At 46.4% G+C, this 25,215-nt stretch overlaps 1 protein-coding gene across 2 annotated transcripts in view; it reads left to right on the top strand.

Annotated features, from left to right (window-relative positions):
• The first annotated feature begins 16,261 nt into the window (after positions 1-16,261).
• Positions 16,262-25,215, top strand: part of LOC105494366 (interleukin 2 receptor subunit alpha) — a 55,915-nt gene continuing 46,961 nt past the window's right edge. The window contains exon 1 of one of the 2 annotated variants that reach the window (XM_071070517.1): positions 16,262-16,546. In XM_071070517.1, coding sequence (XP_070926618.1) covers positions 16,483-16,546 — 64 coding nt within the window. In that variant the 5' untranslated portion in view covers positions 16,262-16,482. The remainder of the gene's footprint in view (positions 16,547-25,215) is intronic. The other variant, XM_011762720.2, reaches the window with a different exon arrangement.

The following is a 25,215-nucleotide window of genomic DNA, read 5'->3' on the forward strand; positions in this document are numbered from 1 at the left end:
AAAAAAAAAAAAGCTTTATGTGGTCTGACCCCCCCAAGTAGGAAGAACACAAGGGTCTGGAAACCAAAGGGCATAAGCGGCCTTATCATTGCTCCCGACGACCCAGCAGTGGATCTTGTGTTTCCTAGTCCTGCAACTCTGGGCTCTGCAGGGCTGGAGGTCCTGATCCCCAAGGAATCACACTTTTGCCAAGGGACACAAAAGTCTCAGTGGATTATGAGTTGCAGCTGCAGCCTAGGCACCTCGGGCTTTTTGTATGACCCGGATCAGCAGATCAGGTGCACCTCAGCTCCTCAAGTCACTCCTTGTGCCACTTGTGATGCCAATTGGACTAGTGTATCCTTTCTAGTCTAAGAAGGACATGATGACCAGGGACACAGACCCCCAGGGATGAGGGCTGACTACCCCACCAGGTAAGCCCCCAAGACCAGCAAAGATGCTGTCCGGGCCCGCGGCTCTCCGGGACACAGGGTGCAGGTGAGGATGAGCATCCGCTGTGGCTCGGGGACAGCGGCAGCCACAGGAGTTGTAGGTCTTCCTTTCAACCTCCCTCTCCTCAGTTTCCCCAGAAGAGAGGTCAGCAGCAAGCTGGAGGTCCTGTTTCTTGGTGTCCATGGAGAAGTCTATCCGAGCAGTGTTGAGATGGATGAAGGGGAACACAGAGGTGCCCCAACCAGGCCCCTAGCGAAGGACATAGCCATCTGCTGGGAGCTAACAGCAGATATACTTTAGCCACAGTTGTATGCTGGTGGGCCTCAGCTGCAGAGAACTACCTCACCCACAAGGATACCCTTCTTCAGGGGATCCAAAATGACAGATCGTGGTGGGAGCAGACAGGGTCGGCCATGCCAGCGCACCCCAGGATGACTGACCCGCCAGGTGCTCTGCAGCTCCCACGGCTGGCGAAGGTTGTGTGGCAGTTTGGCTTCTCCCGCTGCCTGGTCCTGTCTCCTTCCCTGTCTTTTCACAGATGTTGATCCCAATCAATATCCTGCAATCCCAAATCCATCTCCTTGTCTGCCTCCTGAGTGTCTAGACGGCACTGATGACTATGTATGCAACATGCTTCTACACGCTTAGAAAACTCTCTGGACAAATGCACACCAAGAAACTGGTTTGTCTCGGGGAGGGGAAGTGGGTAGCTTGGGACAGAAAGTAGAGGGAAATATACTTTTTATTATTTTCCCCTTTTGGATCATATAAATTTTTGTACCATAAACATGTATTTCACTCAAAAAAAATTTAAAAATCCAAAGAAAAGAAGGTCTAAATTATTAGTATATGTTATTGTTTGATCTTGGTATAATGAGTGGGATAGAAGTTTAAAGAGAAGAAGTGTTCAAAATGGAAAACAGCAGGAGAGAAAGAGAAAAAGGAGGGGTAAAAAGAAGAGGAAAAATAAGAGCAAAGCAGAGAAAACACATTTTATGTGGTGGTTTGGAACGTTTGGGTAGTGTGAAAAGCTTGCCCTTGGTGCCTTCTAATTTCCCCTCTCAGACCTGCTCCCTATCCTAACAAGTGCCACCTCTATCCTCCACAACCTTCCACCACGTTATCTCTTGCTGTCCCTTGGAAGCTCCAAGCACAGATCTCTCTTTTGTTGTTGTTGTTGTTGTTGTTGTTGTTGTTGTTGTTGTTTGAGATGGAGTGTCTCTCTGCTCCCCAGGCTGGAGCGCAATGGCACGATCTCGGCTCACTGCAACCTCCACCTCCCGGGTTCAAGTGATTTTCCTGCCTCAGCCTCCCGAGTAGCTGGAATTACAGGTGCATACCACCACGCCCGGCTGATATTTTGGATTTTTTAGTGGAGACAGGGCTTCACTATGTTGGCCAGGCTGGTCTCGAACTCCTGACCTCAGGTGATCTGCCGGCCTCAGCCTCCCAAAGGGCTGGGATGACAGGCGTGAGCCACTGCACCCAGCCAGATTTCTTTTTTTTTTTTCTTCTTTATTCTTCTAGTGTCCAGACTTTGATTATAATTAATCAATTAATTCATTGAGCAACTATTTATTCAATATTCAGGGTATATTTACAAGGGAAGAACTGTGGTAAATATTCCAAAACACAATCATGTTGAGGTGTGCATGAATAACAGGACCCTGATTAAATGTTAGCCAAGGCGTTTGATTTAAACATTTAAAAAGAAAACTCCAAAGACAGAAGTGTTGGAAATACTTAGAAACTAATAGCGAGCTCACCTCTGCGCTGTCCTGGTGTGCAGGTGGTGTGTCTTTACATTGCTCCTGGTGCTACAAGAACAGCTACACGGCTACTGTCATTTTAAGACCGTGTGTACAGATTCCAACTGTCCAGGATTTCATCATCACAGGTAGTCACATATTCACACCCGAGTGGATGCAACTCAGCTGTGCACTGAATACTTTGTGCAAAAACACCCAAAGGGGACTGCGGGGTGGAGGAGACTGCGGGATGGAGGGGACTGCGGGGTGGAGGGGACTGCGGGATGGAGGGGACTGCAGGGTGGAGGGGACTGCGGGATGGAGGGGACTGTGGTGTGGAGGGGACTGCGGGGTGGAGGGGATTGTGGGGTGGAGGAGACTGCCAGGTGGAGGACTCCCAAGTGCACCAGACAGGTGACTGGTGAATATGCTACAGCACTCGGAAATATACCAACATACACCCCACACATATTTATTTTCAGGAAGGGCTGCCCACGCAATTTCACCCCCTTTCCTCCCAGAAGAATAGATCATACACAGATTAGTTGAAATGAAGTAGGTTCATCAGTTCTAACAAATGCACCACTCTGGTAGGGGTGTTGATAGTTGGGGTGCCGTGCATGTGTGGGGGCAGGAGGCACAGGGGAACTCTCTCTACCTTCCACTTGAGTTTGCTGTGCACCTAAAACTGCTCTAAAAACAAAGTCTATTTTAAAAGAAACCTCACAGTTGCAGTCGCCACAGCTGCCTCCTGCTGCTGCCCCATACCCTCGGAGCACAGCTTCTCAGATGAGCTGTTGGTCCAGCACCTCCACAGCATCTCCACGCAGGTCAGAGCAGAGCTCTCAGCTCCTCGTAATCCTAACCAGCTCCCGCTCATCTTCCCGATCTTAGTAACTGGCAGCATCTTTTTTTTTTTTTTTTTTTACGGAAACAGTTTTTAGTTTTTAATGAACTTGTAAACAAAAAAGCTCCCATTTCAAAATAAAAACAAAATCCCAGATCATATAGATGTTTACAGTGATTACATTTATCTAAGCAACATACGTACATGTTCAGTTGTAAGATGTCTGGCAACATCTTTCACTGAGTACACAAGCCAGAAATCTGAGTCATGCTGATTCTTCTCTTTTCCTCCCCCCAACCCCGCTGCATCCAATCAATCAAGTACGTTCCGTAGGTTCCACTTCTAAAGTAGATTCCCTAAGTGGTCACTGTTTACCATCTCCACTGCTATGACCTGAGACCTCAGCACTGCCACTTCGACTGACAAATGCGAAAACCCCATCACTTCTCCCTGCTCCCAACCTTTCCATCGCTTCCCATCAACTCTGAATATAATCCCAAACTCCTCACCTGGCCTACGAGGCCTTCACTGACCCAGCCCCTGTCTCATGCATCTCTGACCCGGGCCCCTGGCTCATGCATCTCTGACCCTGGCCCCTGGCTCATGCATCTCTGACCCTGGCCCCTGGCTCATGCACTCACGCCAGCCTGCTTGCTGTTCCTGGGACATCGAGTCATTCCTCCTCAGCGACGCTCTTCCCCCAAACAGCAACATGGTTTGTTCCATCACTGTATTCCAGCTCCACCCAATGGCTTTCCTCGACTTCGTCACCTGAACGAGCATCCTCTTCACCCCATCCCTGGCATGATTGACTTACCTGCGTTATTTTTCTTTGTGAGACTTACCGTCCAGAGCATTACACCATATTTTCATCGGTTTATTTGCTTCTTATCTGTTCTTCTCCTCAGAACTTGAGCAGTATTATAATACTTGAGCATGGATTTGGTCTGTTTTATTCTCACTATGATACAAGTACTTATGTACCTAGCACATAGTAGGTACAACAGAGCACCAAAAATGAGCTCGCAGAAAATGAAGAATTTCATTATTTGTCTTAAAAAGGCAAACAAGCTGGGCACAGTTGCTCACGCCTGTAATCCCAACACTTTGGGAGGCTGAGGTGGTCCAATCCCTTGAGCTCAGGTGAGAGCAGACTGGGCAACATGATGAAACCCTGTCTCTACAAAAAATACAAAAATTAACCAGGCAAGGTGGCACGAGCCTGTAATCCCAGCTACTAGGGAGGCTGACTGAGAGGATCACCTGAGCTTGGGAGTTAGAGGCTGCATTGAAATCATGCCACCGCACTCCAGCCGGGGTGACAGAGCAAGATCCTGCTGTAGCAAAACAAACAAACAAACAAAATGCAGGTAAGTTATTAACATGGGGAAATATGGGTCATAAAGGAGAGAGCTGACTTTTTCAGAAAAAGACAGTTATTAGGTATCCAACAACCGATAAATGGATAAAGAAAATTTGGTATATATACACAATGGAATACTGTTCAGCCATGAAAAAAAAAAAGAATGAAATCCTGTAATTCTCAGTAATACAGATGGAACTGGAGGAATTATGATAAATGAAATAAGCCAGGAACAGAAAGTTAAACACTGCATGTTCTCAGTCACATGTGGAAGCTAAAAAGTGTCAGTCTCACAGAAGTAAAAAGTAGACAGAGGATACTTGAGGCTGGGAAGGGAGAGAAGGGAGTGATAGGGACAGAGATATTAAAGGACACAAAATTATAGCTAGACAGGAAGAATAAGTTCTAGTGTTCTGTACCACTATAGGATGACTACAGTTAACAATAATGTATTACATAGTTTCAAATAGCTAGAAAGAGGTGGGGCGGTGGCTTACACCTGTAATCCCAGCACTTTGGGAGACCAAGGAGGGTAGATCACCTGAGATCAGGAATTTGAGACCAGCCTGACTAACATGGTAAAACCCTGACTCTACTAAAAATACAAAAAAATTAGCTGGACATGGTGGCGGGCACCTGTAATCCCAGCTACTTGGCAGGCTGAGGCGGGAGAATTGCTTGAACCCCGGAGGCAGAAGTTGCAGTGAGCTGAGATCGCACCATTGCACTTCAGGCTGGGTGACAGAACGAGACTCTGTCTCAAAATAAAAACAAAAACAAAACCCAAAATAGCCAGAAGGAGGATACTGAACATTCCCAACAGAAAGAAATGATGGATGTTTGAGATGGCGGATGTGCTAATTATGCTGCTTTGATCACTACACATCATATGTATCGAAACATCACTATGTACGCATGAAGACGTACAGTTATGATTTGTCAGTTTTAAAGTAAAATTTTAAAAAAGAAAGAGAAAGAAAAAGACAAGTGAGAGAACTAGAAATTCATCCCACACCCACCAGGGATGAAATTAGCCTAATCTCAACAGAGTTCAGTCTCTTCATCTAACAGACAAGGAACAGAGTCCTTCATCGCATGTTGGGGAGGGGAAGAATGAGGTTACTCAAACAAAAAGTTTCGAACTTCTCAGAAAAAAAATGAATTTCGTCAATTCGAGATACGGCTAATACCCCATCTGGCCATGACTGACGAAACAGACCTTTGGATTCCGTGAAACGAACCCCTTGCTAATGTCACTTCTGGTTCTTCAGGCCTCCTTGGCAGGTGGCTGGCTTCTCTGTTCTAACTTAACCCTCCAGATGTCATGTGAAAAAAGTATACTTGTTATGAAATAATCCTCTGGCTTCATTACCCAGGAAGTCCCTGCTTTGTGTTTGGTCTTTGTTTTTGTTTTCTCAAGCTCTGACAGCAGAAGTTTCTGGGGGAAACTGTGGGTCTTTATGGACGGGGGTGAAGTTGTTTAGAACCTAAACTAAACAAGATATTGTATTTTCTTCCTCACACTCTCTTACTCACGTACTCAGAAGACAAAGGTACTCCCTTCAGTTCCCAGAAGTTGGTCTGCTCTTTTTTGTTTGTTTTAATGGTAGAGACAGGGTCTCGCTCTGTGCCTAGGCTGGAGTGCTGTGGCACCATCGCTAGCTCACTGCAGCCTCAACCTTCCAGGCTCAATGATCCTGCCACCTCAGCCTGCTGAGTAGCCGGGACTACTGGCACGTGCTGACATACGCAGCTAAGTTTTAAATTTTTTCTAGAGAATCTGCTCTCACTATGTTGCCTAGGCAGGTCTCAAACTCCTGGTCCCAAGCCATCCTCCCGCCTCAGCTTCCCAAAGTGCTGGGATTACAGGCGTGAGCCACCACATCCAGCCCACTTCCGCTCTTAGGGACAGGCGAGAGCATCCCAGAGAGCACTCGGTGCTCCCAAAAGAAGGAGGTGACAGAGCCCACGTCCCCTCAGCCCTTCACGCAGCCTCCCCTTGCCTTCGTCTCCTACTCGGCACTGCGGCTGCACTAGGACCCCTCACAAAGACCAGGAGCCTCATGAAGAGGACGAGAAGTTCCTCCAGTACCAGTCAGGCCAACATGTCAAAACTCGCATAACTGGCAGAAACACAGAGGCATCGACCACTCCTCTTGACAACAGGGTTGGTAGAAGAATCAAGGGCCTGATTTTGATGCCCGGCACAAGTTATGGGAGCAGCAGGGTACATGCCGCCCAGGGGCTTCCGGAAGCTCCTGGTCCACCCCATCAAGGAGCCGGAGGTGCTGCTGAGGTGCAACACATCTCAGTGGGCTGAGACTGCCCGCAATGTTGCCCCCAAGAACTGCAAAACCATCCTAGAAAAGCAGCCCAGCTGCCCATTGGAGTCACCAATCCCAGTGCCAAGCTGTGCAGCAAATAAAACGATTAGACGGCTCGTGTGCACATTTTATTTGTTTTTAAATAAAACCACAAAAAAGAAAGAAGGAGGAGGTGGAGGAAGAGGAAGGAGGGAGGAGGAGGAATTTACATCAGCAGGCTGATTACATACTAGTCCTTGAATTCACGGTTGAGTGTACTGACCATTCTCCCTACGGACACTGGAAGGTTTCTGTCAAACCCTTCATAGCATAAATGTGGACTCTAGACTTGGGCCACAACTGAATGTTATTTTTTTCTCGAATCCAATTCCATAAAGTAAAAGCCTGATGAAATACAGTGAAGGCTGATGCCCTATTAACCGTGTTTCCCAAATCCAGAGCTCTAAAAAGTTTCTGCATACAGTCATTCATTCAATGCTTAATGACTGAGTATTAATTCCATTATCAGCACTGAACTCAGCACTAGGAGTAAGAAGGTGATCTAGAGGCATATCCTCTCTCTAAAGATGCATAGAGCCTCGTCAGAATGATCAGCCGTGTCTCCAGAGAACTACAAGGCAGTTCTAAATGCCCTGAGAGTGATGGGCTTGTGGCATGTGTAAGGGTTAGACAGACCTGAGACCTAGACATGACACCCCTCCTAACGAATTATGTGAGTGTGGGTGTTTCACGACCACAGTGAGACACGATGCCTGCACTTGTAACATGGAAATAGTGATGGCATGCCTACCCCGCCAGATTGCTGTGAGAAGTCAGCAGGAGAGACACGCAACATTCTCAGCACAGTGCTTGCCATGTAGTAAGTGCCTAATCCATGCTAGCGATTACTTTCAATATTCCTAAGATGCAGATAAGGGAACAGCCCGGAGGAGAGGGAGCACTTCCAATGGGGGGGATGCGGTGAGACTTCCTTCAGTAGGTAGCACTGGAGCTGGGTGTTAAGGAGTGAGTGAGCTTTGGGCTTATGGATTTAACAGAGGAAACCAAGAAAAGAGGAGGTGGCGTCGTGGGAACAGTGAGCAATTGATGATTTTTGTTTTGTTCTCTGGTTCGCTTGGGGACATTTTTGTGGCAAAGACAGCACGAAGGATAGCGAAGAATTAATATTGAAGAGATAGGCCAGGGCAGGTTATGAAGGATTTTGAATACCGGGCTAAGAAATTTGGGCTTAATTTCAAAGACGTTACGGACACTCCTAAAACGTTACGTTTTAGATAAGGGAAAAGAAAAGTGTTCTTCAAGAAGGTTAAATTGGGGCTGGGCACAGTGGCTCATGCATGTCATCCCAGCACTCTGGGAGGCTGAAGTGGGCAGATCACCTGAGGTCAGGAGTTTGAGATCAGCCTGGCCAACATGGTGAAGCCTTGTCTCTACTTAAAAACAACAAAAAAAATCAGCCAGGCGTGGTGGTGGGTGCCTGTAATCTCAGCTACTTGGGAGACTGAGGCAGGAGAATTGCATGAATCAGGGAGGCAGAGGTTGCAGTGAGCCAAGATTGCACCACTGCACTCCAGCCTGGGCGACAGAGCAAGACTCAGTCAAAACAAACGGCAAAAAAGGATTAAACTGGAAGCAATGGGTAAGAACGGTGGAATGGAGAGACATGTTTGAGTGAGGGAAGCCAGCCGAAAAGCTGTACAGACGTCTAGACAAAATGTGACACAGCATGCCTTCACCTCCCTGCAAAGACCACAGCCCACTGAGCTCCAACGGGGCTTTGGAATCCGTGTCCTGGGCCGCCATTGGTAACTCATCAGTGCTGGCTTGAGAGATAAACTCTATTATCCATCCCTGAACTAAAATCATGACAGAAGTGGCCACGGAGTTTTGCTGCTATCCCCCCAGCAAACACGTCCTCCACTCAAATGGAAACGGGGCCTTCTGACAACAGCACTGGTCACCATAAGCCGCAAACGTTAACAAAGTCAGTTTTCAATGGTTAGGGATGGGGCATTCAGTTCATGATTCATACAAACCACCTGTTCTCTCCCAGTGTTTTATGGGTGGCACAACCCACAAGTCAATAGTGGCTTGGGAACTAGACACTTGAGTAGAGTTGGTTTATTTGATTCATAGTGGATTTTGGTTTTCCACGGGACCCCTGTGCCCTTGTCTAGTAAAATCTGGTGGAAATTACAAACTGCAGAAATTCAACTCAGTGCTACAATAACAGGATGCACCTGTAGATTTCGTAGAACTAGCAGCAGCGTTTTCTCTACACCACTTTGAGAGAAATAACCCTGTTTGCGTAGTGCCAACCGGGGCAGAATCTGAAGTGTCTTGCCTGCCTGTCAGCCATGGGAGGCACTGATCTCAGTAACATCTACCCATCCGCCATCCACTTAACAAGCAAAGATGGAAGACCCTCGTGCTCCAGGCTTATCCTGCAATGGGTCATTTGCTTTTGATGGGATTATCAATTTGACAGACGTGCTTGCAATTAATTGGGGGCTTTCTGCTTCCAATCCAAATTCCCACAGTTAGATCGCTAGCGCTTTGGGAGCAAAAACCCTTCTTTGTTTGTTTTTGCTTCTCCCAGACCCTGGGCAAGAGCTCCCTGTTCCTGGATCCTACACTGATACGCACTGAATTGAACTATACTAAAGGGCACACCCAGGAGTGCATGAGCTGAGTAAAACGTAATTCGTGGGACCTCATGTGGACATTTCAGGTCCATGTCTAACAAGATAAAGGAGAGAAAATCCTGGGGGACGCCACAGGCCTGGGAAAATGACCTCCTACGAAGCCTAACAAGAACATCCAACACATAAACAGCAGGCTCTCTGCAACGGCTTTGGTCCTTCCACTGCCACGCTCCCAGAAAGCAAAGGGTTCTCTCCTGTTCGGATTTTGGCTCTGAGACCACAGCTCAGCACATCACTCCTCTAGAGAAAAGAAAGTCTAAGATGAGAGAGTGAGGCTGCTTTCATGTGGTGCCAGTGAGTAGTGCAGGGCAGGCCTGATCGCTGAACGAATCCCTGCAGATGTGAGCGGTCATCTCCCCTTTTGAGTGCCCATTTCTTTTCCTCTTTGAGGAGACTGTGAGCATCTTCCATGCAGGGCTATGTTTTCGCTTCTTGGCTCTCCCCACAGGTTCTAGCATAATGCTTTGATTAATGGCAGTCAACGTTTGTTGGTGGATTATGTGACAGAGGTGAAATTATTTGATCTGGGTTTCACCTTTTCCTTTCCCCCCTACCCCTCCCCTCCTTTTTTTTTTTCTTTTTTTTTGAGACGAGCCTCGCTCTGTCACCCAGGCTGGAGTGCAGTGGTGCGATCTTGGCTCACTGCAAGCTCCACCTCCCGGGTTCACGGCATTCTCCTGCCTCAGCCTCCGGAGTAGCTGGGACTACAGGCTCCCGCCACCACACCCAGCTAATTATTTTGTATTTTTAGTAGAGACGGGGTTTCACCGTGTTGGCCAGGATGGTCGTGATCTCCTGACCTCATGATCCGCCTGCCTCGGCCTCCCAAAGTGCTGGGATTACAGGCGTGAGCCACCGCGCCCGGCCTTTTTTATTTTTTTTAAGAGGCGAGGTCTTGCTCTGTGGCCCTGACTGGAGTGCAGTGGCACAATCACAGCTCATTGCAGCCTTGACCTCCTGGGCTCAAGTGAACCTCAATGCCTTGGCCTCCTGAGTAGCTGGGTCTATAGGCACGCGCCACCACGCTCAGCTTTGCTTTTTCCTTTCCTCGTGCTCCCCTGGCGGAGATGCTGGTAAACAATGAACCAGTCAAGAGGACAGCAGCCGACGGGAAACGGGAGAAACCCCGTGATTCCAGGACTAAACAGGCCTCCCGCTAGTCCTGGCTCATAGAGGAAGTCATGCTCTACGTTTCAACATGTCCTCAAAGCTCCTTCAACTCCAAAATGCGTGAAGACAAAATGGGAATTTTACTCAAGATTTTTGTGGGCTGTTGGGGAGAAGAGTTAACATTGCAAAGCATATTGCAAACCTTTATCTTCAAATGATTTTAAAATTTTCTTCCTAGTTCTTAATTATTTCTCCAGAACTCCCCTGCTCTTTCCACTCTGGGTCCTTTCTCTGCCAGTCTCCTCAACGTGACTTCTCCGTAATCGACCAGTATTTCTTTTATTCTACAGAGCAAGTTTTCTCACCCTGGGCACCTCTAATTTGCATGTTATGCCACCACACCAAGTGAGCGTCGGAGCACCAGTGTTTTAATCCCTGAAAACTGTCCCCAGGGGATTCAGCACAGAGGTCCTCCTGGCAGCCTGTAGTCTCCAGAGTGACACATCCTCAACAGTCAAAGTGAGCAAGCTATGGTGTCCATCGCCAAGCGGGGCTCACCATTCCCTTCTGTGTTCGCTTCTCTCCTACCTCCTTCCTTATCCCATCCTTCCTCCTTCCTTTTTATTTCTGCATTCAATTATTCATGGTTATTCATTTCATATGGGCATCTATGCCACTTGGTTCTACAGGCGTTTTTTTTGTTTTTGTTTTTTGTTTTTTGTTTTGAGACAGAATGGCCCTTGTCCCCCAGGCTGGAGTGCAGTGGCATGATCTTGGCTCACTGCAACCTCCACCTTCTAGGTTCAAGCAAGTTTCCTGCCTCGGCCTCCCAAGTAGCTGAGATTACAAGTGCATGCCACCACGCCTGGCTAATTTTTGTATTTTTAATAGAGGTGGGGTTTCGCCATGTTGGCCAGGCTGGTCTCGAACTCCTGACCTTAGGCGATCTGCCCACCTTGGCCTCCCAAAGTGCTGGGAAAACAGGCATGAGCCACCGCGCCCTGCTGGTTCTATGGGCATTGTCGAAGTGACCACTAACAAGCCCCGAGGGTATGTAAAGGAAAATGAAAGGTGATTGATTTCTCACCACCTCTCCCCGTTTTTCCTCTACACCTTTGCCCCTGCTCCCCAATCTAGACTCTAATAAACAGAAATGATTTCTGTTGCAAGCTGAAAACTCGTTAGAGTGGTTGGGGCTGGGAGGTGGCAAGTCAAACTTTACAGTTGTCTGGATAATAAATGCTGTCTTCAAGGACTGTCCGACATTGTAGGAACAAGAGAAGAACCCAAGTGAACAACGAACTCCTGTCCACAAACGCTGCTGCCTCTCTGCCATCTCCTAACCTCAGCCTCACACACTTGAATTTCGCCAATCCATTTGATGAGCTGGTATCAGTGAATTTTCTCCTGGCCAAAGCTCACAAATTTTGTTCCCCGCTTCTTGCCCCATATCCAGGCATTAAAAACCACGTTGTCCCTTTGCCTGATATTCTGGCATCAAGCCTCCTTGCCATTCCAATTTATTTCACCTTCCTCCAGTCCTTATTATTTCCTTCCTGGAGAGTATTTCAGCATCTCTATGCCTCAGTCTCCCCTGCACACCACACCAGTTCAGCCTTATTATCATATCACTGAGCTGTGTTTCGCCCGGGTTAGACAGCTTCAGTGGTTGAAGTCTATAGATCTTATTCTGTTTTTCGAGGTCCACTTGACCCTGAATTCAGCTGACATTTCTGCCCTTAGCTTCTACCCCATTCTACTTCTGGTTAACTATGGACCACACTGCTTCTTCGGGAACCATCTACCAAGGCCGTATCCATCCTTCAAGGGCAACACGTGGGCCATTCCTGATCATGTCAGCTCAGCAACTTTTCCCTCCTAAATTTCAATTGCTCTTCTTATCATAATCACTAGTATTCGCCCCACTGTACGTCTAGAAAGAAAGTGGTCTTAAACCTAAGGGAAGGCAGTCTGGGTCAGAAATGTGTTGTCCGCTGTGATGAGCAGTTTCTTCTGGGAAGTACCAAGCATTTCTGATAATAGAATTGAGCAATTTCCTGATGAAGTGAGACTCGGCTTTCACTGTTGACCGGCTGTCCCTGGATGAACTTAGTTACCTTTAACCAAATGTTCCTTTCTTGAACTTGAACTTAATCTACTAACGTTATCTACACGCCTTTCCCCAAACAAACAAACAAACAAAAAACACAAAAGCCCTCTAGTAGGAAAGAAATCTTTGAACTGGACTTATTGGAAATTACCTCCTTGCAGCAGGTTTGAAACAAAACTTTGAATTTGCCTCACAAAGAATTTGTCTGAAACTGCTTTAGTATATGCTAATTATGTTCGTATGCACATGTGGCTTCATACATAGTGGTTGGACACCCATATGTGCTATGCACTGTGTTGGGTGACGTAAGTTCACAGATAAACTGGACATAGGGCTATCCTCTAGAGGCCCACAGTTTGACACCTTAACCTGAGATCCTTGGACCTTTGAAGTTCAGATTGCCCACTACCATTGGGTGCGGTGGCTCACACTTGTAATCCCAGGGACCTGTGGGGCTGAGGTGGGAGGATCGCTTGAGTCCAGGAGTCTGAGACCAGCCTGGGCAACATGGCAAAACCCCATCTCTACAAAACCTACAAAACAATTAGCCAGGCCTGGTGGTGCATGCCTGTGGTCCCAGTTACTTGAGAGGCTGAAGTGGGAGGACCACTTGAGTGAAGGAGGTAGAGGCTGCAGTGAGTCGAGAGGGCAACACTGCACCCCAGAAACCCTGTCTCGAACAAAACAGAGCAAAACAAAACAAAGTGCCCATCATGCTCCTGAAACTTCCTACGGATTTATCCAGAGTATGTGCGGATGTGCATTTTTTCCAAGGAGAGAAACCAAAGGTTCTATCAAATTAAGAGAAGAGTTTTTACCATTGTGGAAGACAGTACAGCAATTCCTCAAGCATCTAGAATCAGAAATACCATTTGACCCAGCAATCCCATCAGTGGGTATATATCCAAAGGAATAGAAATCATTCTACTATAAAGTCACATGCACCCTGTTTATTGCAGCACTATTTACAATAGCAAAATGGAACCAACTGAAATGCCCATCAATGAGACTAGATAAAGAAAATGTGGTACCTATACACCATGGAATACTAGGCAGCCATAAAAAGGAATGAGATCATGTCCTTGGCAGGGACATTGATGAAGCCGGAAGCCATTATCCTCAGCAAACTAACATAGGAACAGAAAACCAAACGCGGCATGTTCTCACTCATAAGTGGGCGTTGAACAATGAGAACACATGGACACAGGGAGGGGAACAACACACACCAGGGCCTGCTGCAGGGTGGGAGTGGAGTGTGAGGGGAGGGAACTTTAGAGGACAGGTGAGTAGCTGCACCAGACCACCATGGCACACGTGTACCTATATAACAAACCTGCACGTTCTGCACATGTATCCTAGAACTTACATTTAAAAAAAAGAGTTTTTAATCCCAAACAAGATTAACAGCAACTAGAAGAAAGAAAGAGATATAAATAGTGAATTGCAATGCGGCATGGCAGGTGTTATGATGGAGTAGAAAGGAGTGGAAAAGGCCTCCTGGAGGAAGAGACCCTCAAGTGTCTTTCCATTTCACCTGTAAACTCATTAAGGGCAGAAGCTTTGCCATAGCTTCAGTATGAGATCTTGGGCAATTCATGACAAAATGGGTCTGCTTTTGCACTCCCCCCCCCACTTCCTCTCACATTACTGCATTGTGCCATGCAGCATCAACTGGAAACCTCAGTGTCAGCAAACAACGACAGAGCGTTCATCTGCAAGGTGAGCCAGAAGAGCCAGTTCAATGACTTGTTTCACCATGGTCCATCTCAGAACCAAGACTTGGGCCTCTTATTTATCAGAAAAATTGTGGGGGCTTTGTGATGTGGCCTTTAAAAAATCTTGTCATTGCCAGGCATGGTGGCTCACGCCTGTAATCCCGGCACTTTGGGAGGCCGAGGTGGGTGAATCACCTAAGGTCAGGAGTTTGAGACCAGCCTGACCAACATGGTGAAACCCCATCTCTAAGAAAAATACAAAAACTAGCCAGGTGTGGTGGCGAGTGCCTGTAATCCCAGCTACTCAGGAGGCTGAGGCAGGAGAATCGCTTGAACCCGGCAGGCAGAGGTTGCAGTGAGCCGAGATCACGCCATTGCTCTCCAACAACAGCAACGACGACAAAGACATTAGCATAAATTTAAATATTTTATAATGACAATCCATTAACTACTTAAAGCATAAGCTATTTTCCAGGAGAGGCAGGAAGTTCATTCTAGTTCCACGCCCAAGAAGAAAGGAGTTTGACTTTGGTGGGAATACTAGGAATTTCTACTGAAGCAGTCGCCAGCACAGTGAGAAGCGTTCCTAGAGAGGAAGTTATACCTGCTGTGGACTTTAAGAGAATCTTGTCACATTTGGATAAATTTTTTGAGACAGAAGTCTCACTCTGTCACCCAGGCTGGAGTGCAGTGGCGCGATCTCAGCTCATTGCAGCCTCCACCTCCTGGGTTCCAGCAATTCTTTTGTCTCAGCCTCCCAAGTAGCTGGGATTACAGGCGCCCGCCACCACACCTGCCTAATTTTTGTATTTTTAATAGAAACGGGGCTTCGCCATGTTGGCCAGACTGGTCTCAAACTCCCGACCTCAGGTGATCTGCCTGCCGAGGCAGGCAGATCATTCTCAAAGTGCTAGAATTACAGGCATATGCCACTGCACCTGGCTAATTTTTGTATTTTTTTTTTTTTTTTTTTTAGTAGAGACAGTGGTTTCACCATGTCATCCAGGCTGGTCTCGAACTTCTGACCTCAGGTGATCCACCCACCTCAGTCTCCCAAAGTGCTGGGATTACAGGCATGAGCCACCGGGCCCAGTCGACATGATGCATTTTGGGACCATGAATTCCTTTGCTTGCCCGGATGGTTTTCTTTTTGTTACTATCTTTGCTTGCTTTCTAGTATTTAAAAAATTGTATTTTGCTCTAACTCTGCAATGGCTTTAAGTCTTAGACAAATTTCCAGGGAGCAAAACACAGTCAACCATTTCACAATAATCAGAAGGGAGCTCTGATCAATAAATAAGCAAGACTGAATTTTACAAAAAATTCCAAAGTTTAAAACCAAAGCCCACTTTTTGCATGATCCTTTAAGAGAAAGACAAATCTGGAAGCAAAACACCTTATAAAATGACAATGCACTTTCCGAAGCCCAGGGAACCGTGGTGAAATCATGATGGCTAGTACAGGTTGTAAGTCTTGGGGAATTATTTATGAATTCTCAGGACCCATCAGTTCGCTGCATCCGTCTCCGTTATTTGAATATTGGAGGCTGCCTGACCAGAATCTTGGCAGGACTTTGCTCCTTCATCCCGGTGGTCCCTGCTGACTCCTCAGGACGTTACAGCCCTGGGGGAGGACTCAGCTTAGGAAGTGCTGGGTGAGACCACTGCCAAGAAGTGCTTGCTCACTCTACCTTTAACGGCAGGGGAATCTCCCTGTCCTTTTATGGGTGTAGCTGAAGAAAGGATTCATAAATGAAGTTCAATCCTTCTCATCAACCCCAGCCCACACCTCCAGCAATTGAACTTGAAAAAAAAAACCTGGTTTGAAAAATTACCGCAAACTATATTGTCATCAAAAAAAAAAAAAAAAAAAAACACTTCCTATATTTGAGATGAGAGAAGACAGTGCTAGGCAGTTTCCTGGCTGAACACACCAGCCCAATACTTAAAGAGAGCAACTCCTGACTCCGATAGAGACTGGATGGGCCCACAAGGGTGACAGTCCAGGCGGACCCATCTTCCCATCCCACATCCTCCAGCGCGATGCCAAAAAGAGGCTGACGGCAACGGGACCTTCTGCAGAGAAAGACCTCTCTTCGCTGTCCCGGCAGGTCCCAAGGGCCAGGAAGATGGATCCATACCTGCTCATGTGGGGACTGCTCACGTTCATCACGGTGCCTGGCTGCCAGGCAGGTAAGGGCCTGTGGGTGCCTCCGGAATTCCAGGAAGGCTGATGGGCCTCCCTCTCCCCAGCCACAGAGCCAGAGGGAGTCCCCAGGTAGATGGTTCCAAGAAGGGAGTTGAATCTTGGGTTCCACCTCTTGCCTGTGACCCACGGGGACCCCAGTTTATGCCTCAGTGTTCCTTCGTCCGTCAAGAGAGCCTGAAATAGCATTAGGTTCTCCTGTCCTTCTCAGTCCTTGACGATTAATTCTGGGAAGAATGGTGTGGCATGATATTTGGGATACTTGGATGTTAACAGGGCCCTGATGAGCAGGTTCCTCAAGAAATTATCTTTTATTCTTCAGTGAATTTCCTTTCTTCTCTGCACTCCCACCCCCCAGCTAAGAAGCTATCAGGAAGCTCTTTAAGTTCAGGTTAATTTGCTGGAGACATCAGTACTCATATATCAAACACTGAGATAATTTAAGATCTCAAAAAAGTTTAGCTTCAAGGTTGTATTCATTGCTTTTACTGCCTCAGGAAATAATACCTAGGAATTTCCTTACAAGTGCAACTTTACAGAAATTTTTAAAAATATGCATACTCTCTTTTAGAACATTACTACTTCTCATAATACCATATATATACATGATATGTATGTGTATATGTGTTTATATATGCAAATTTTAAATTTCATTCCTTCTTTCAAATGGATTTTCTCAAATTTTTTTTTTGACACAGTCTCTGTCAGCCAGACTGGAGTGCAGTGGCGCGATATTGGCTTACTGCAACCTTCGCCTCCCAGGCTTAGCGATCCTCCCACCTCAGCCTCCTGAGTAGCTGGGACTATAGGCACAAGCTACCACACCTGGTTAATTTATTTTTTTGTAGAGATGGGATTTTGCCATGTTGCCCAAGCTGGTCTTGAACTCCTGGGCTCAAGAGATCCACTCACCTTGGCCTCCCATAGTGCTGGTATTACAGGCATGAACCACCGTGCCTGGCCAAGACTTTTTTTTAAAAGAAATAAAAAACCACCAACTTCTACCTCAAACCACTCTTCCTAATTGAGTGTGAATTTTCTAATAATGTCTTCCCTTTGCTTACTCAGGAAGACAGATAAGAAAGTTTACAGTTTTTTTTGAAAGTCTACAATGACAACAAGTAGAATGCCAACTGGCTGCAGAAATAATTTATTAAGAAATGAAGCATGATGATGCATTTAAGGAGTCTGCTTGCTTGTTTAGGGGAACTGGCCAAGTCATGCTGGGCTGTGTGCTGGCCCAGATGTAGGAATGTCTTTAAAGAGGAAATTTTATTTACTTATTATATATTTTTCATTTTATTTTTATTTTTTGAGACGGAATCTCGCTCTGTCGCCCAGGCTGGAGTGCAGTGGCATGATCTCAGCTCACTGCAACCTCTGCCTCATGGGCTCAAGCAATTCTCCTGCCTCAGCCTCCTGAATAGCTGGGATTACAGGTGTGTGCAAACATGACCAGCTAATTTTTGTATTTTTAGTAGAGATGGGGTTTCACCATGTTGGTCAGGCTGGTCTCAAACTCCTGACCTTGTGGTCCACCGGCCACAGCCTCCCAAAGTGCTGGGATTACAGGTGTGAGCCACCATGCCTGGCCTATATTTTTTATTTTAATAGGTTTTTGGAGGACAGGTGGTGTTTGGTTACATGAATACGTTTTTTAGTGGTGATTTGTGAGATTTTGGTGCACCCACCACTGAAGCACATATGCTGTACCCAATGCATAGTCTCTTATCCCTCACCCACCTCCCACCCTTTCCCCTGAGTCCTCAGAGTCCATTGTGTCGTTCTTATAACAAGGGTATACTTTTAGGAAGATTTTCAATGTGATTTCTATGTCCACAGGGTCTTTGCTAACTCAGTCCAAGCCAAGAACAGCAAAATCTTGACAATTAATCATGCTCTGCCTCTGGAAGACACATTTCAAGTAAACTCGTGTTATTTCTAGCCATTGGTGACTTATCCAAGGGTCTGAGTGGTCTTGGTGGGAGGAGGGGAAGTAGAGTCCCATAAGGACTCTTTCACACCATTCTCAACATCTATCCATACACCATCTGCCTCTCAACACTATAGGGAATACAAAAATGAGCAAGACATAGCCCTGACACTTAAGCAATTTATAACCAGGTGAGGAGGAGAAAAGCATAGATATAAATACAGTAATACCAGTCAGAGTGTGGTAAGACCTACGGAGCCTGGGGCTATCAGAGAAGGCTTCATGAGGGTGACATGTAAAGGGAGCCCCAAGGGACCAGTAAATTTCCATCAATGAGATTCCGGGGAGAGAGGCCCCTATAAGCCAAAACACAGGAGCGCCTTAGGGAGCAGCAGGTGGTCCACTGTGCTCCTACCCTGGACAGGGAGGGTGGGGATATGGGAAATTCAAACTGGAAAGTTAGGACGAGGTAAAATGAATCATCTAAGGCATTAGGCATTTTTAGTCTCTATATTACTGGGCCCTGGGATGTGGTCAGAAAGAGAATTCTCCTAGTTATAACTTCTTAACTTCACTTAGTAGGTGATAAAGAACTACAAGAAAATTTAAAACTACCATTTAGAAAGTAACTTCTATGTGCCAGATGTGTGTCTTATTGTAATCTTCCTAGCCACTTTGCAGTATGGATGTCATGAACCCGTAGATGAAGAAGAACCCAAAACTCAGACTCGCACAGGCAGTGACAGTGCCAGGGTTTGAACCTGGTCTCCCTGGATTGTTCTGTTTCTGTTTATTGCAAACAGGGTCAGAGCTTTATGGAGATGAGGTTGGCATAGAGTGGAGGGAGATCAGGTGCACACAGACAGGTCATGAGGCTCTTAAAATTGTCCAATCACGAGGCAAACGAGGACCCAGTGGCCAAAGACAATGACATGGGTCGAGTTTCTGGAATCAACAGGAATTCTCTGGCATCACTCCAGGGTAAGAAACCATTTCATCACAGACTTTTTTTCTCCAAGAGGAACCCAGTCTTGAAACAAATCAGACTTTTTATTCCTCAGGGTGAGAGTTCTCTAATGAAATCAGACTGTCAACAGATGCAATTTCTAGCTGATTCATAAGGGCAGATTTTCATTCTGAAAATTTCCAAAGCCACCATTTAACATGGCAAGGGTTTATGAGGACGTATTAGTCAACTTGAGTGTTTTTAGTCTCTATATTACTGGGCCCTGGGATGTGGTCAGAAAGAAAATTCTCCTGGTATTACCAATATGGCACGTTATTGAAGGCACCTTTCTCAGAACTGTGGAAATTCTGAGAGCTTATGTGTCCCTTGATCATCTTTCTTTCATTCTAGGAATTCTGTGATCAAATCTTTATCCTCTAGACTCAAAAATAATTCTTTAAAAAAACAGTGCGGAAACCCATTGAGATCATGTGTTTGTGTAATTATCCCTTCTTGTAAAGACAACTGCCCACAATGGAATTTCCCATCTTCGCCTTTGTCAGTCAAACACAAAATGTTTAACCCTTCACATTTAATCTTTCAACTTCTTGAGATCCCAAAGTATTATTGCTACTGTTACTTCTTCATTCATCTTCAAGACATGCCTTGAGGCTGGAAGGGCTTTTCGTAAACATTGGGAGCGCTTCATGAGACATTTGCTACTTTCCTTAAAACAGCATGCCTTAAACAGACGGTTTGATAAATCACCTGGGCGTATGCTTCATTTTAGATGGGAGAATTGAAAAAGAAAAAAATTGACTTTGCAATTCTGCACCAAAAGAATGAGTTTCACAAATGCGTCAGTTAGAGGTGCTAATATAGAATGGTTGGTGGGCTCTATAACTCCTCCATCCCACTCCCCTGATAGAGAAGTATTCCTAGGCTGGTTTTTGCCTAAAGGCTTGGGTATTCTGAATACTTCTTTGTGATTTTTTTTTTTTTTCTTTTTGAGACAGGGTCTCACTCTGTCGCCCAGGCTGGAGTGCAGTGGCGAGATATTGGCTCGCTGCAACCTCTGCCTCCCGGGTTCAAGCGATCCTCCTGCCTCAGCCTCCCCAAGTAGCTGGGATTACAAGCATGTGCCACCACGCCTGGCTCATTTTTGTATTTTTAGTAGAGACGGGGTTTGACCAAGTTGGCCAGGCTGGTCTCGAACTCCTGACCTCAGATGATCTGCCCGCCTCGGCCTCCCAAAGTGCTGGGATTACAGGCATGAGCCACCACGCCCAGTACTCTTTGTGATTTTTTGTTGTTGGAGTCATTCCTATGCTAGTGATGGGCACCATCAAGGCAGGCAGTCCCTCAATGTGGTGGCTGTTCCGGCTCCTTCCCCGCTCCTCTTCTTGCCCAAGGATGAGCAGAAACTTTACAGATAAGGAGAGAATTCCCTCAGGAAATGAGGCATGTTGCCTGAGGTCACAGGGAATAGAATTAGCAGGAAGATAAACCTTGCAGGAATCAGAAAGTGGGCCAAAGCACTGAGGAGAGGACACCGGGAGGGCGTGAGTTTTTGACAGATTTCTCTCTGTAAAATGAGGAGGTCACCCAGAGATCTTGAAACTCCCTTCCAGTTCCTTCACTCTATGTCAAGAATTACAGAAAGGAAATAAAATAAGCTCTGCTTAAAAGGCATTTTCAAGCTGGGGAACTTTGGGATGAAAAAGTTTCCCAAATGAAGACATACTGGCAGGGTCAGGGTTGAGCGACTGTAGTGTGTCAATGCACCAAAGCCTGATGTCTCCTTGTGGGTTATTTCCAGCTCTGAAGAAGTACTGCCTGGCAGCCAGCATGACCCATTGCTTTTGTAATTGCTGCAGCTGCAGGTGTCAAGGCAAAAACTCCACTCACTCAATTCTCAAAATCTATCCAATACCTTTTATGCCCCCTTTCAATACTATAGGAAATGTAAAAATGAGCAAGACATAGTCCTGATCCTTAAGAGAGTCGTAAGCTGGTGAGGAGAAAGGCATGTATATAATCATAGTAACACAAGTCATATGTGGTAAGATCTACTGAGCGTGGGGCTATCAGAGAAGGCTTCATGAGGGTGACATGGAAAAGGAGTCCTGAGGGACTGGTACATTTCCATCAGTGAGATACCAGGGACAGAGGCCACAAGACACAGGGCAGCAGGTGATCCACTGTGCTCCTACCCTGGACGGGGCGGAGGGGGGAGGGCGGTATCCTCTGCTGTTTGTTTGCTTGTGTAGGAATTTTCCCCTCAAACAATGTCCTTGTCTCCCATTGGAGAAGTTTTACATGAGTTGGAACCCGTCTCTCTTCTCTATTCCAGGCCATTCCCTGAGAGAAGAGAAAAGGAAATCTTTTTTTATTTGGACAGTCTCACTCTGTCACCCAGGCTAGAGTGCAGTGGTGCAATCTCAGCTCACTGCAACCTTCACCTCCTGGGTTCAAGCAATTCTCCTGCCTCTGTCTCTTGAGTAGCTGGGATTACAGGCGTACACCACCATGCCTGGCTCATTTTTTGTAATTTTAGTAGAGATGGGGTTTTTGCTATGTTACATAGGCTGGTCTTGAACTCTGAACCTCAAGTCATCCACCTGCATGGGCCTCCCAAAGTGCTGGGATTATAGGCATGAGCCACTGTGCCCAGTGGAAAAGAGAATCTTAATTCAGTTGATTACTTCTAAAAATGATAAGACCTTCTTCACTGAAAGAGTTCACATAGAAGCTGAACTTGAATCCAGCCCTCTTAAATTTCAGTTCAATATTCCCTGCACATCTGCAATCTATACATGAATTCTCAGTGGTATTCCTTCATCCATCCATTCATGCATAAGGATTACAGAGATGAAGAAAGTTCCAGCTCTTGTCCTCTTGTGCTCACAGTTTAACACGGGAGACAGAACTTCTGCTGAGTGGCTCCCACCCTGAAGTCAGCCAACAGTGTTTGCCGATAGCCCCCACTGAATACCCCCACCATATTCTCAAGTAACTCACTCATTTAGGGGAAGACAATAATATAATTGTCTCTAGAAATTTTAGGTATTTTCCACTCTAAGATTACTCCAGTTTTTGACTGATCTCAAGGCGACTCTGGGGTTTGCTTCTGTCAAAAAGAAACACAGTTCCCATTGGGAAATGTGTGGAAAGTAATTGTTCAAAACGCCAGCTGTACGTTAGTGTGCATCCAGGATGCTTTAAAAAGTGATGTCTGAGACTAATTAAGATGAATTAAGTGGACTCTCTGGGGAACAGAACTGAACATCACAATACCTTCTCTTCAGTTCCTTGTATACTTCCAAATTGCACGTAGGATTGAAACTCACCAAATTAGAGAGATGGAATAATGACTTTCATGGTTGGTCTGATTCACTAGGAACAGGTGTGCTCAAGCAGTACTTCTCAGCTTTTAATGTATTCAGAAATCATTCAGGGATCTTGTCATGGAGCAAACCTCGGGAGGTTAGGGGTTAGCGCCTAAGATTCTGGTGTAAACAGATTTCATAGGAGGCCTATGTTGTTGGTGCATTTTGAGTAACCCCATTTTGAGTAACAGGGCTATCGTGTCAGAGAAGAAATAGGCATTGCTTCTACCCACACAGAACTTGCGAGTGAAATGAGAAAATAGGCTGAGCATGATAGCTCACGCCTGTAATCCCCGCACTTCGGGAGACCAAGGCAGGAGGATCACGTGAGCCCAGGAGTTCAAAACCAGCCTGGGCAACATAGTGAGACTCTGTCTCTTAAAAAAAAATTAGAAAAAGGGAAAACCAATCTGGGAAAGATCAAATATTGCAAAGAATGTCATAAATGATCAGAATAGGGAGAGTGACATGCTACCTGGAGAACTAGAAAAAAAATTCTCAGAGAAGGTGGCCCTGGGACCTCCTGGCTCTGAATGGCGGTTCTGAATATCAGGAGAGGGCTGGAGGATGGTATTTTCTAGTGATGTTGCTGGAGTCATATACATGGACCATGTTCCATCAGTAGTGAGCTGACCAATTAGAGATGAGGCGTTTGCCAGGACAACTACATAATGAGCCATATTTCAACATACATGCAGTTTTGGGTGTGTGTGCTGAGCAAAAGGAGTCTCAGATTCTCGGACAAAAATGAATACTTTTGGTCAGACAGACAGCATGTGAGTGCTTCTCACCCAACTTCAACCCTGCAGTGTCTACAGGTGTCATTGGTCCCCAGCAGTTGTCCTTGGTGCAATGGGTCACTGATCACTTATTGCCAGCACCACATGACCCTGGACGGCAGCCAAAGAGTTCCTGAGCCTTGTTTCCCTACCTCCACATTTTTTCCCTGACCCAGCCTGAGCCACGTGCACACCACAAGGCTGGAGTCCCAGGGGTTTTGTCCTGATAGCCCATTCTCCCACTCCCACACCTAACCAGTTCCCCAGGGGTTCTTGACCAGCAGCTCTGCCTACAGCCCTCCACCCAGATCCTGCTTACAGGAGGGGTTCAGGTGGCTGGAAACTCCAAGGCAACAAAGTGTGGGTGGCATGGGTGGAGTTGACCGGAAGGTCACTGTGCTGGGAGGAAGAGGAACGGGAGGAAGGAAGGGGCAAGATACGGATCAGGAGTATTCACATCCTATGCCAGCGAAGGGGCTTGCCCCATGGTAGAAGGTGTGGCCGGACGAGCTCGCTGGCCCGTGTCCCCCCCTTTCCCAGGCCTTTCCCTCCCACGCTGTATGCAGTGCAAGAACAAGCTGATGCAATTGGACTAGCAGCAATCGAGTCCGTTTTTCCCAAAAGGAGAAGAAAGAGCAATGTTTTAAAAGAATAAAAAGGAAGCTGCAGCCGGGTGCAGGGGCTCATTCCTGTAATCCCAGCACTTTGAGGGGCCAAGAGGGGAGGATCCCTTGAGCCCAGGAGTTCGAGACCAGCCTGGGCAACATAGTGAGACCCCACCTCTATTTTTCAAAATGATAATTAATTTTAAATAAGGAAGTTGTATTGAAGCCATTGGTTTCTTTATTCTAAAGAGTGTGGAAAATAGGACAGTCTCCAACAGGCCCTGATTTCGTTTGGTAACAAAGTGAGCAAAGCTGTAGACCAGGGAACAGATGGCTAGTTCAGGCCGGCCATGCACCAACTCTGAGACTGAGAGCTATGTTTCTTTTTGGGCTTCTTTGCTTCAAGCTTTGTTCCAGAAAACATTTGAACACTAGCTAGAACCACGACAGTGAATACCCATTGCCTAAATGCTGTCTTTCAGGTATTACGTTCAGACATAGTATTACTTCAGTTAATTCTCAAAATAAAGTAGGTCATATGATCATCTCCGTTTTATTTTATGCCTGGCGAACTGAGGCTTACAGTGGTTAAATGGGTTGCCTGATGTAGCCCAACAAGGAAGGGGCTAGGATTGGAAACAGGCGGTCTCATTCCAGAACCTGCCTTTTTTCCTCCTGTCTAAACTGCTGCTAAAGGTCAAAGACGAAGGTGCCATGTGAGCAGGGAAGTTATTTTTGGTTTTTACAAAGGTGAAGTAATAGGCTATGAATAATGCCCACTGCTCCTTCAGCCCCAGGTACATTCAGTGAGGCGGTACCCACAGAGCTGTGTGGCACTCCTCAACCTGCTGGAGCAGCCGGCCTCCTGCAGGATGGCTCAAGGCCCATCTGGTCCTGGGGGTCTGGCTTCTCTGGGTTCTGATGTTCCCTGCAGCCCTCCTTCTACCCCCAGAGCAGCTTGGGGCATCTTTGGAGAAAGCGGCACTGTCGCACCTGCCCCAGCA

Source organism: Macaca nemestrina, chromosome 9 (assembly GCF_043159975.1).
Source record: "Macaca nemestrina isolate mMacNem1 chromosome 9, mMacNem.hap1, whole genome shotgun sequence".
Lineage (NCBI taxonomy): Eukaryota > Metazoa > Chordata > Mammalia > Primates > Cercopithecidae > Macaca > Macaca nemestrina.